At 42.0% G+C, this 11,133-nt stretch overlaps 2 protein-coding genes across 2 annotated transcripts; one reads left to right on the top strand and one right to left on the bottom strand.

Annotated features, from left to right (window-relative positions):
* Positions 1-124: 124 nt before the first annotated feature.
* On the bottom strand, positions 125-5,447 carry ints5 (integrator complex subunit 5). The gene is made up of 4 exons (XM_031303411.2): positions 5,178-5,447; positions 3,762-4,014; positions 1,558-3,534; positions 125-1,263 (listed from the first exon to the last, which is right to left on the bottom strand). The coding sequence occupies exons 1-4, from the start codon at positions 5,270-5,272 to the stop codon at positions 544-546; spliced, it is 3,045 nt and encodes a 1,014-aa protein (XP_031159271.1). The 5' UTR covers positions 5,273-5,447; the 3' UTR covers positions 125-543.
* Positions 5,448-6,977: 1,530 nt separating this feature from the next.
* Positions 6,978-10,650, top strand: LOC116052377 (phospholipase A and acyltransferase 3-like). The gene is made up of 5 exons (XM_031303035.2): positions 6,978-7,116; positions 7,917-7,989; positions 8,321-8,429; positions 8,947-9,215; positions 9,781-10,650. The coding sequence occupies exons 2-5, from the start codon at positions 7,975-7,977 to the stop codon at positions 9,901-9,903; spliced, it is 516 nt and encodes a 171-aa protein (XP_031158895.1). The 5' UTR covers positions 6,978-7,116; positions 7,917-7,974; the 3' UTR covers positions 9,904-10,650.
* Positions 10,651-11,133: the final 483 nt, after the last annotated feature.

Raw genomic sequence — 11,133 nt, 5'->3', positions numbered from 1 at the left:
TTAAATTTTGATTCAAGCACTGGTTCCAAACATGGGGATCCCCCAAGGTAGATCTGAGGGGTGACAACATTCACTCATTCCCTCATTTTAGCATTAACAAGGACGATCAATTCATGACACATTCTAGGACAAAATCATTTATTTTGTAATGTGGTTGAAACAACAGCTTTTGGCATATAACAAGAGATGCAAGGCATGTTTGTAGCCACAATTTTAGAACATTAACAATCTGAAAATGATACAAAACAATCTATAAATTTCCAACAAAAATGACACATTAAGGCTGTGTTTTGTGTGGAGCAAATTCTGTATTAAAATAATATACATGTGTGCCATTTCTCTTGTCTCCTTGTCTTTGTCACAGAAACAATAATATTGTACAAAAGATACACACACATACTATACTAAACGTATGAAATTGAAGAACAGTAAAAGCAACTTTGCAGTCCACTCTCAGAGTAATGTAACACAGTATTCCATCTATTTTACAGTCTCTATTTATTCCTTGTCACCTGCTCTATACTGTTTGTTCCCTATTACCCTTTAAAGCTGGAACCGCCAGCACAGATGTCCCAATCTATCAATGTTTTTATGCAGGACGCTGTGAATCGGTGCTACGTATCTTGCCACGTCACCGTCCCGTGAGAAATCCCTGCAGAACAGCCCCTTCTCTGAGCAAAAGACAAACTTCTGGGGCATTGGCCCATTGCCTCTCACATACTCCCAAACCGCTAGGAGCAGCAGCCTCACCTCGAAGGGAGTGAGGTGGGGGAAGGCTTCATGGACATTGGCCAGCACAGGAGGCAGGAGCTGGCCCTCTCCCATGCAGGACACCAGGAGGCAGGAGGCCTGGAGGTGCCACGGGGAGTCTGTGGACAACACCTCGCGGGATGCCTCCCAGTGGGCCAGCAGAGTGGCCAGGAGGCCTCTGAGCACAGCTGAGCAGTAGCAGAGAGCCGGGCGTCCAGCTGCCACCACCTGAAGCAGAGGGAAGAGCACCGGGTGGGCCTCAAAGCAACGTCGAATGTGAATGTCTCGCTCCACCGTGGTGCGGGCGTGCTCTTCTGGGGGCCAGGACAGCTCACCATTGGCCACATCTGGACAGACGTTTTCCACCATAGTAACTGCAACAACCTTGGCTGCCTCTGCGTTGATGGGCAGCGGCTCGTCTGGGTCAGATGGTGGTCGGGAGCCAGTGATGGAGCCGTTAAGACCAGAGGAGCTGCAACACTGGATTACCACAGCCAGCAGAGTCTGGACGTTCTACAGAGAGAAGAAAGTGACGGTGACACATTTTGCTGAAGCACATCAAACACAAAACACACGTTAAGTACAATTCTAGTATATTTAATGATTTTCAGGTGTCCATTTCTGTAGCTTTGCAGTGTGTGCAATATTCAAAATTTACCAGGGTGGGCCACCCGCATAAATGTACCTCCACCCAATAAGATTTATTTTTTGTAAACAAATGTTTTACATTAGCTTATCGTTAGCTTATCTACTCCACATTTTGCTTGAAACTGTGCTAAACTATACTTCTTAAATTGTGCAAATTACCTGCATGACCCCCAATGGGTCAGTCGGCTGTGTGTCAGTGCGGACCTTCAGCCCCTTTCCAATCACCCCGGCATGAAACACAGACCACACGCTGCCAGAAAAATTGACGGTGGTACCGAACCGACAGTTGATATCCAGCAACGAGGCTCCAATGTCAGGAGACACCGATGGGGAAGGCAAAGGGGCCCCAGACATATCTGCGATCTGCCCTCCAAACAGGCCAGCGTTGCCTTTATGTAGTGCTCCCTCAACCAGCTGCTGAAGTACCGCTTTGAGAGTGAGCGTAGAATACGCTGCGAAACGAGACAGGAGCAGGACTGAACAGTTCACCGCCTCGACTGCCTGTCCCCCATCTCTCCCCACCTTCCCACTTTCTCCTCTTCTCCTCAGCGCTAGAAAGAAATGAGTGACGGCAGCACGAGAGAGCAGGAGCAGGTGTGCTGGAGAGGAGGTGCGAGGGAGTGGGCTACAGGACAGGAGGCGCACTGTAGCATGAGATACAGCAGGGTCACCGTGGAGAAGGAGCGGGCCAAAATCATGGAGGTGTCCTGAGACCGCTGAGCCCACCTGGATGGCCATGGAGGACTGAACCCCTACTGCTCCTCTTTTCTCCTCATCCTGACTCTGGATGGCTGCAGCCAGGTTAAGCAACAGCTGCCTCAGCTGCTTGGGCCCCAGAGTGTGTGCATGGATCTGGGCTACACAGCGAGCTACAGCGGCATGAATGAGTCCCACCATGCAAGAGGACAATGTGGTGTGGAGCTGCCAGGCCAGAGCCAGCTCCTCTGGGTTGTGGGCCTGGGTGAGTAGCTGGCAGAGGGCCTCAGTGGCAATGCTGGGACCCCCATACACCGACAGCAGACACAGCAGCTGATGCAGCCAGAGGTGACGCTTCCTTTCCAGTCGCAGTGTCTCGGCACAGAGCTCACCTACGTGAGACTGCAGCTCCTCCAAGAAGGGGATGACCCTCTTGGGTTGAGAGGAAGCAGGGTGATGAGGGTTGACTTCAGCTCCATCTGAGCGGTTGAAGACCAGTTTGTGGAGATGCAGAAGCAGCATCTGGAGCAGGCGATCGCAACCTTCTCTGACACCTTCATGAGGGGAGGGTGTAGGGCCGGAGATGATGACTGAGGCCGGGGTCGCTGTGTCTGCCAGAAAACGGAGGACCCTGGACCCTCCTGATGGGCTCTGGCTAATAAGGTGGACAGCCAGCCCCAGCATGTTATCCAGTTCCTCTCTGGGGAGGCCCTGCAGCAAGGCCTGCAGCTGGAGCAGGACAGGAGGGCGCAGCAGCTCCACCAGCTCTGCAGACACCGCACCAAAGAGGTTGGGGGACATTGCAGCCAGCTGCAACAGAAATGGAACTGCAGCACGACGGAGTTGAGGGGAACTCTCCCAAGATGTTGAGGATGAAGTGGGAGATAGAGGGCTTGACGGACTCAGGCTTTCCTGAAACATCCTGAGAAGCTCCTTCCTGATGCTGTCCGAGTGGTGCACTGCAAGGTGTCCAAGGATTCCCACCACTGAGCCAATCTTTGGCACTCTGCTGCCTTTATCCACTCCCATCACCATTAGCCCTTGTTCCTTAGCGCCATGAGAGCAGAAGTCCTTGAGTCCACATGCCAAGACTCGGCTGATGATAGTACCCGGGAAGGCGGAGCCGATGTGAGCCACAACCCAGTCAAAATGCGGAGAGTGCTGAACTGAGGTGTCCAACAGCGCATCCACACATGCATCAGGGCACCAGGCCAGCATGGCAGCCAAACACTGGGAGTAGGCCTCCATGAGGGACCGGGTGGCAGCACAGGACATCCAGAGCTGGAGCAGCTCGTTGAGGCTGGAGGAGTGGGGGGCCACCCTGCGGCCGGCGTGCTTGCTGCTCAGCTGGCCTAACAGGTCCACAGCCCAGGCGGATACCAGAGGGGCCCAGGCCCGGGGGTTGAGACGAATAAACTCTGACAGCACGCCATGAACCTCCTACAGACAAACAGAAATAATAGTTAATTTTCTGGGGAATTTCCCAAACCATTGTCATATTTTTATGAATGCAGGAAAACATTTAGGCTAGTGAGATTGGGCAGGGTGTGGATCCGTTACTCCTGTGGGCCTCTAAAACCAATTTTATGTTGTAATCTTAATAAACCTCTCAATATAAGAAAGATAAGCTACTAGTTTTAAGACGTTCTATGTGTGTCCTTCTGCACCTGTATAATGTCCTCCAGGTTGGAGCTGACCCCGGAGCTGGCATCGCCCTCTGTCTCCAGGTTGTGCAGGAAAGCAGAGACGTGCTCATCATACACGCCCCTCAGATGCTCCAGCACCGCCCCTCGACAGGCCGGGACCGAGCGCAGCAGGCGCACAGCACAGCGGGCGTGTTCCCGGACACTGAGCTTTCGGCCTTGAACGGTGTCAATGCCACTGATGAAGGACTTGATCTCCTGGGAGAGTTCCTGGGCGCTAGAGGAGAAGAGTGGACATGATGAAATGATGGGCCAAGTGGGGAGTTTAGCATCCACAAGCAGAAAGTGATGAGGAAAGGGAATGAAAAGAGGTGTGTGCCTGTATTTGTGAGAAGGGAAGGTTCTTTCAGACTACCCATACAAATCTAACTATATATCTCTAATAACAAGAAAGAGAACGATATATTTTAAGGCTGAAAATAACAATCATTTTCATTATCAATTAACTTTTTGATTGACTAGTCGTTAGTCAGAAAAAGCAAGCAATTTAAGGAAGTCACTTTGGGCAATGGGAAGTTGTGGTAGACATTTTTCACATCTGATACACTAAATGACTGATTAATTAATGAATTGAAGAATAATCAACAGAAAACTATATATATATATATATATATATATATATATATATATATATATATATATATATATATATATATATATATATATATTTCCCAATGTAATGATCAATTGCTTAGTCCAAATGCATGTTTCACATATAGAAACAGCAATCCTCATAATTAAGAACCTGTAGCCTAACTTGAAACTGTTTCCATTGATGTCTACATGACTTTAAAAAAAAAAAAAAAAATCCATCAATTATCAAAAAAGTTACATAAATTTTCTTTTGATCAACTAATTGATTATTAGACGTATCCACTCTACAACAAACTTATTACGAATGGAAATGATCTGTAGTTGCATTGCAGCACTATTTAAATCTTGTAGAAAATAAAAAATATATCCAACATTTGCTGGATACTGCTCTACAAATACTAGCTTTGCTCCAACTGATATCATTTTAGTTTTAGTATTTTAGTTTTCAAGTATTTTGGGGTGTTGGTCAGGACAAATCAACGTTGTAAAACAACATTTTGAGCTACAACAACTTTTCATGTGTATCTTTTTTGCACCTTTAATAGAGTAACGTTACATGCATAATCGATTAACTGAGAAGTATTCAATGTAGCCCTTATGTGTTGTTAATCCAGTAAATTTCACCATGAGCTGGCGCTATAGAACAGTGTAAAAATATATAAAAGGTCTGAACCACTAATCTTTGTACAGTTAACTTAAATACAAAATGTACTAAACTGACTTTATAGGCTAAATGTAGGCTACTTGTTCTGTCAGACCAGCCGCTTCCTCTCCACCACCACTCACCTAAGGGCAGGCTGCGGTGTGTGAGTGTGTGAGCTCTGCATCGCTTTCAGCGGACTCCCGTCCAACACCACAGACATCGTTTGGTCTTTTAACATTAAAGCGTCACATCAAATCCTCCTCTCGGCTGCGGGGCTTCGACGTGAGCGATTATGGCAGCTTTTTGTTGTGTTCCCTGTCCAATTTCAGGACAAAAATACATCGGAAGGGCGCTCCAAAAACCGGAAGTTGGAACTTCTTCGTCGTTAGAAAAAGGGAAATCGTTACAATGAGAGCTGACGTCACTGGCGACGCCTAGTGGTAGTGAACGGTTTTTTTCTTCCTCTTTTTTTTTTTTTTTAGCTGATGTCATGATCTGTCTCCTCATAAATCATATACAAAAAATATAAAACTTTATTGATGACCTAAAGGTGAAATTAATTACAATTAAAAAACAGGTTTATTGCCAAGTACGTTTTCACACACAAGCAGTTTGCCTTGGTGTCGTGGTGCATAACGCAAGTCGTAATATAGTCATAATATAAAAAAGACATTTACAATTAAAATATATAAAATAGCTTACATTCTAGCTGTAAAGTTGTTTTTCAAATGAAGAAGATATTGAGTAAAGAATGTGCAAATGTTGTACACTATATTATGGCTGACTGTAAGGGCTTCCAGTTTATTCTTAAACCACTGTGAATAAAATGATAGTGTAAAGAAAAAATACAGGCAAACAGAGCAGGAGTGTCAATCACCAAACACTGGTATCAATTTTTACATTTGTCACAGTGATGCCATCATTCTGCAGAGTGATTATGATGATACAATGAATGTGATTGTGTTACAAATAGTAAAGGTCGTGTCATATTTAATCGATTCAATTATATTGAGTAGACATAGAAGAAAAAATATACATAAAGTATAAGAAATAGAAAAAATAGAATTAGTTATAATAATAATAGTAATAAAACAATAAATAACAATAAACACAATTATATAAACAGACAGTATATAAACACAGAAGTAAGTAAGTAACACTTTATTTATATAGCACTTGCAGTTACAAAGTGCTTCACACACACATGCACAATACGAATAAATAAATAAATAAAAAAATCAGTGACAAAATACAAATTCAATTTAGAATACAGCATAATTGGGTTGCAGCACTTTACGCAAAGGATTTACACATTACAGTTTCCATTGCTTTAGTATTCTTCAGTCTGCGTAATGTTTCAGTGTCAGGTTTCTATTTTGAATTGTATGTGTTTCTGTGTTTCTTTTGCATTTGTCAATGTAGAATTTTCCATATAAAATAAAGAGGTTACACAGCTTTTAAAATCAATATAATTCTTATCATAAAACATATAATGTCTCTTTTTTTAATAAATAATAATTTATACTTTATTAATCCCACAAGGGGAAATTACAATGTTTTCACTCTGTTGTTATTACACACAGGCGGCAGGCCTGAATTACACACACATGCTCAGTACCTCTACATGCACTAATGGAGAGTCAGAGTGAGGGAGCTGCCGAGCAATTGGGGGGGTTCAGTGCCCAGAAGGTGAGCTAGCACCTCTCCAGCTACCAGTCCACCACCATACTTTGGTCCGGGGACTTGAAGCAACAACCCTGTGGTTACCAACCCAACTCCCTACTGACTGAGCTACTGCCACCCCAGCTTTATTTTCTAAATGAAGATTTGAGCTAGTCAACATCTTTAAGAAATATTCCATATCTAACCAAAATAATTTAATGCATAGGCCTACGTATTCGTCAAAGTGGCAGATAGGCTAGTCTTAGTTTCGTTATTACAAATATTTCGATACAGCAGCCAGTCACGTGCTCCGGCTAAACAGAGCAACAATCAGCTGATCGCTCACAGCTGAGTTTTGGTGTGGGTCTCTTTGGTGACGTCTCTGGTATTAAAGAGAGCTGTGGACATTATCTTTTGAAGGTAAGAGGACAGACGGGTAAAACATTTACATAAACTGGACCGTGTGTCAGCCGAGGGCCGTGTTTTCGTGGTGTTTCAGTGTTTTATGGCTGTTGTAACAGCGGCTATTTGGTGATGTAAGGACCAGTTCAAGCTAATCACTAACGTTAGCTTCCGGCTAACGTTACAAGTTTCGTCGATCGAACGTAGCTTAATATTGTTTAACTTTAAAACTGAACCGAATGACCTACTTTGTCCACATTGCAGCGGGTCGTGAAATTGAAATGATTGAAGCTTCATTAAAGCATACCCACGTATAAAAGTGCTGTAAATTATCTGAATAAAAAGACAATTAAGACAATTAAATATTGCAGTATAACAGCCCTGCAATAAATCCTCCCTCCATGAAGGTTATACTATAATACACTTTAGAGAGGTATTGATTAAACTGCATGGAGGCTGTAGTTTGTGGTGCTGTTGAATTGAATGGCGCTGTACTGACAGGATTTTCTACTTTTTAGTCAGTACTAGCCTACATCCTCAAATGATCATAAAGTTGAATCAACATCTCTCTAAAACAGTTTAAACAAAAACTGATTTTAACCTTCATGAAGAAAGGTCAATAAGCAATAATCAATAAGCATGAGCTGCAGTGACAGTATCTCCCAATGTGGGTTTTGGCAGTTGTAAATAGTAGTGATGATGATAATAATAAATAGTACACTATTTTGTTTTTGTATTTTTAGTATTTTATTTTCAATTTTCTACATATCCAATGTTGTGTGCTAATATTTGGTATATAAAATGTTTTGTTCCTTCAGGTGCTGAAAGTTACCTGGAAAGTCAAACCATTCGAAACCAGACAAAAGAAACCCTGACATGGCCCCAACACTGGTTAGGAAGTTATCACTTAATCAGAATATAGAAAATTATACCAGTGTTTTTTTTGTTGTTGCTGTTTTTGTGTTCTATTATAGCAATGATATTGTTATGCAACTTTTATAGCCTGTGTCCAAGGTATTATTGTATGTAACATTTCATTGAATTGAATTTAAACCTTTTCAAGTCAAGTATTTATTTATTTTATTTTTTTTAATATAGCCCATTACAAGTCCTATCTTATCTGTGTTTAACCCAGAGAGTCCGGTCAGGTCAAAGTATTGCAGTTGTTGCCAAACAGTCTGTTGCAAAGTGAAACATTTGTTCCTGTGTGTTCTAATCCAAGTATGATGAGAAACCGGAGCTTGGGGACTTGATTGAGATCTTCCGGGGCTCCTATCAGCACTGGGCTGTGTATGTTGGCGATGGCTTCATTGTTCACTTGGCACCACCCTGTGAGTCACCTTCCATACACAACTGTCTCAACAGCTTCTCCCAAATACTAATCTAATAAACCTCATTCTGGAACATAAAACTGCCCACATACATGAAGGTCTTCAGACCAGAATATCAGATTTAGAATTTGGGTTACACTTTACTTGAAGGTATCTACATAAGAGTGACATGACACTGTCATGAACGTGTCATAAACGTTTATAAACAAGTCATAAACGTTTATGACATGACGCGTTTATGACATGTCATTCGGTTTTTGTCATGACAAGTTATGGTTATGGTTAGGATTAGGGTTCAAGTGTCATGACTGTGTCATGTGTTCATGACACTGTCATATCACTCTTTTTTAAGTTCTGTTTATTGGTATTTAACAGACATTAGTGTCATGTCACTCTTATGTAGATACCTTCAAACTAATTCATAAACTAAAACACAAAATATGTTGCAATATTTTGCATAAACCCACACAAGTTATGTCTGTTTCTCTCTCTTTCTGTCATTTCTGTTTATTCATAGCTGAGGTCCCAGGTGCAGGCGCCAGCAGCATAATGTCTGTCGTAACTGAGAAGGCCATTGTGAAGAAAGAGGAGCTGTGGGACGTGGTGGGAACCGACAAGTGGAAAATCAACAACAGCCTGGACAACGAGTACAAGCCCCGCCCAGTTCACGTCATTGCGAGGGAGGCCTGTGCGAAGGTGGGCGATGAGCTGCCGTACTGCGTCTTCAGGGGGAACTGTGAGCACTTTGCAAACGAGCTGCGTTACGGAAAAGCTGAGTCCCGGCAGGTCGGTGGACCCGTGTTGCATGCAAGACTTTCTTTGGGGGCTGGGGTGAAAAACGGAAAAGAAGTACCTTTTTGTAAGACAAAACACAAAAAAACAAAATTCATTAAAGGAGTTAAAAAGTTTGTGCTGGTGACTCACCAGTGGTGAGATAAAAACAACAATATTCGGGCTATAAACACATTTCAAGAAAAAAATAATCAAATCATATGTATAATAATAAGCAATTTATATTTTAGTTTCAGTAAGCAGGCATGGTAAAAGTTATCACGTCAGTTACAATGGATCCTTAGAGAGACCTATTTTCAGTCAGTGACAAAAGAAAGTATCACTACATCCACAAATTCCTCTCAAACCTATTTGACAGCATAATCTACATTTCTGCCACCCATTACATTATAATTGTAAAAGGAATCTTAGTGGTAAAAAACAATAAGCTGAAAAATGTCTTAATATGTGAGGGATATATTTCCCAGAGTTGTGGACAATTTGAATGGAGTTTTGAATGTGTAGAAGACTCACTAACTCACTAACTAACTAACTAAAAGGTGTTTGTTTCCCTCTGCAGGTGCGTAAGGCAGGAGAAACAGTCATGGTTGCAGGTGTGGCTGCAATGGTGGGTCTGGGGATCGTGGCTCTAGCAGGAGCTCTGTTTGGAGGCAGCAAAAAAGAAAACAAGAACACACAGTGATTCAAGTACCAGGTCGCCTGTTCAGGGACTTGATGAACAGATCACCAACGTTTTCTGTGTGATCGTGATTAGTGTATAAGCTAGGCTTTAGCTTACAGAATGTTAATTTACATTTGTGATTTAGCCAGAAATTTGATTTCTACTCAACTTTACTTCCATATGTCCCGCATGCCTTTGTTGGTTTGAATAACAATGCAAAGCTGGTGGGTTCGGGATCAAGATTGTATTTTTCGGACTTTTTAAAATTTCTACAGACAGCACATCAAGCACAATTTCCACTAATGAAGCTGCCAAGATAAAATATATTTCAATGTTTTAATATGAACTGAAGATTAAGCAGATCAATATATATATTGTTTGTATTGTGAAGGATAAGATGGGGGGAAGGGGGGTATTTTCTATTGATAAAAACAAAGTTGTGGTAGTTGCTTATGAAGAAATAATATTAGCTACCCAAGTCAAGCCTTTATACAAGAATATTTTACATAATCAAAATTAAGCTAATATGACATTGTGGTTACATCTCACAGAAAATACCATGTAATGTCAAATTCACTACAGCCAACTGTTTATTCTAGTAGTACCTTGATGAACTGAAAGGAGTGAGGATGTGGACGGATCTAATTCAGCAGTTTTCTTATGACATGCTATCTCCTAATGAGTTCACTACAAGTTAACTAGAATTCATAACACAGTGTCTTCTCTTACATTTAATTGTTTTGAATAAATAATTGATGTGATACTGAATGGTGTCGTGATGTCCCCTCACACGCAGTTCTCCAAACCATCTGGGCCCTGAATGCATTTAATCTTGGTTTTACCTGTTCGCTTATTTCCTTTGGTGCCTTTTGTTCATTTTAATCTCTAAGCATTTGAATTAGAAGCAGCGTACAGTATTATTTCAATATTACTGTGTTGTAGAGACAAGCCACCTCATCTTACGCCTGAATACTAATTTTTATTTAAAATATTTTAACATTTTTACATGCTGTTCATCCCAGACCATCTGTGGATTTTAGTGATTTTACTGAATTCATCTTCTGGCTTAATCCAGTACATGAGCTCTTGCTTCCTCTGGATGGTCAAAATATTTTCCCCCATCTTATAAAGTGTATCATGTCAGAGATCTTTTAGTGTTGCTGCTTAAATGCAATTGCATTGGTGGCATTATTGTGCGCATGGATGAGTTTCCATAAACTACATGAAATCTCCCCAATCGTTACAGAAAAT

The sequence above is a fragment of the Sander lucioperca genome, chromosome 1, assembly GCF_008315115.2.
Source record: "Sander lucioperca isolate FBNREF2018 chromosome 1, SLUC_FBN_1.2, whole genome shotgun sequence".
Lineage (NCBI taxonomy): Eukaryota > Metazoa > Chordata > Actinopteri > Perciformes > Percidae > Sander > Sander lucioperca.
This window is presented reverse-complemented; position numbering and strand designations above follow the sequence as displayed.

What these genes read in the sequence shown, in the direction of transcription:
- LOC116052377 (XM_031303035.2), top strand. An exon ending in TGTTCACTTGGCACCACCCT is followed by an intron (nt 8,430 to 8,946) that starts GTGAGTCACCTT and finishes GTTTATTCATAG; the next exon opens with CTGAGGTCCCAGGTGCAGGC. An exon ending in GAAAAGCTGAGTCCCGGCAG is followed by an intron (nt 9,216 to 9,780) that starts GTCGGTGGACCC and finishes TTCCCTCTGCAG; the next exon opens with GTGCGTAAGGCAGGAGAAAC.
- ints5 (XM_031303411.2), bottom strand. Translation starts at nt 5,272, where the DNA reads ATGTTAAAAGACCAAACGATGTCTGTGGTGTTGGACGGGAGTCCGCTG. An exon ending in ACACCGCAGCCTGCCCTTAG is followed by an intron (nt 4,015 to 5,177) that starts GTGAGTGGTGGT and finishes CTTCTCCTCTAG; the next exon opens with CGCCCAGGAACTCTCCCAGG. An exon ending in ACCCATTGGGGGTCATGCAG is followed by an intron (nt 1,264 to 1,557) that starts GTAATTTGCACA and finishes TTCTCTCTGTAG; the next exon opens with AACGTCCAGACTCTGCTGGC.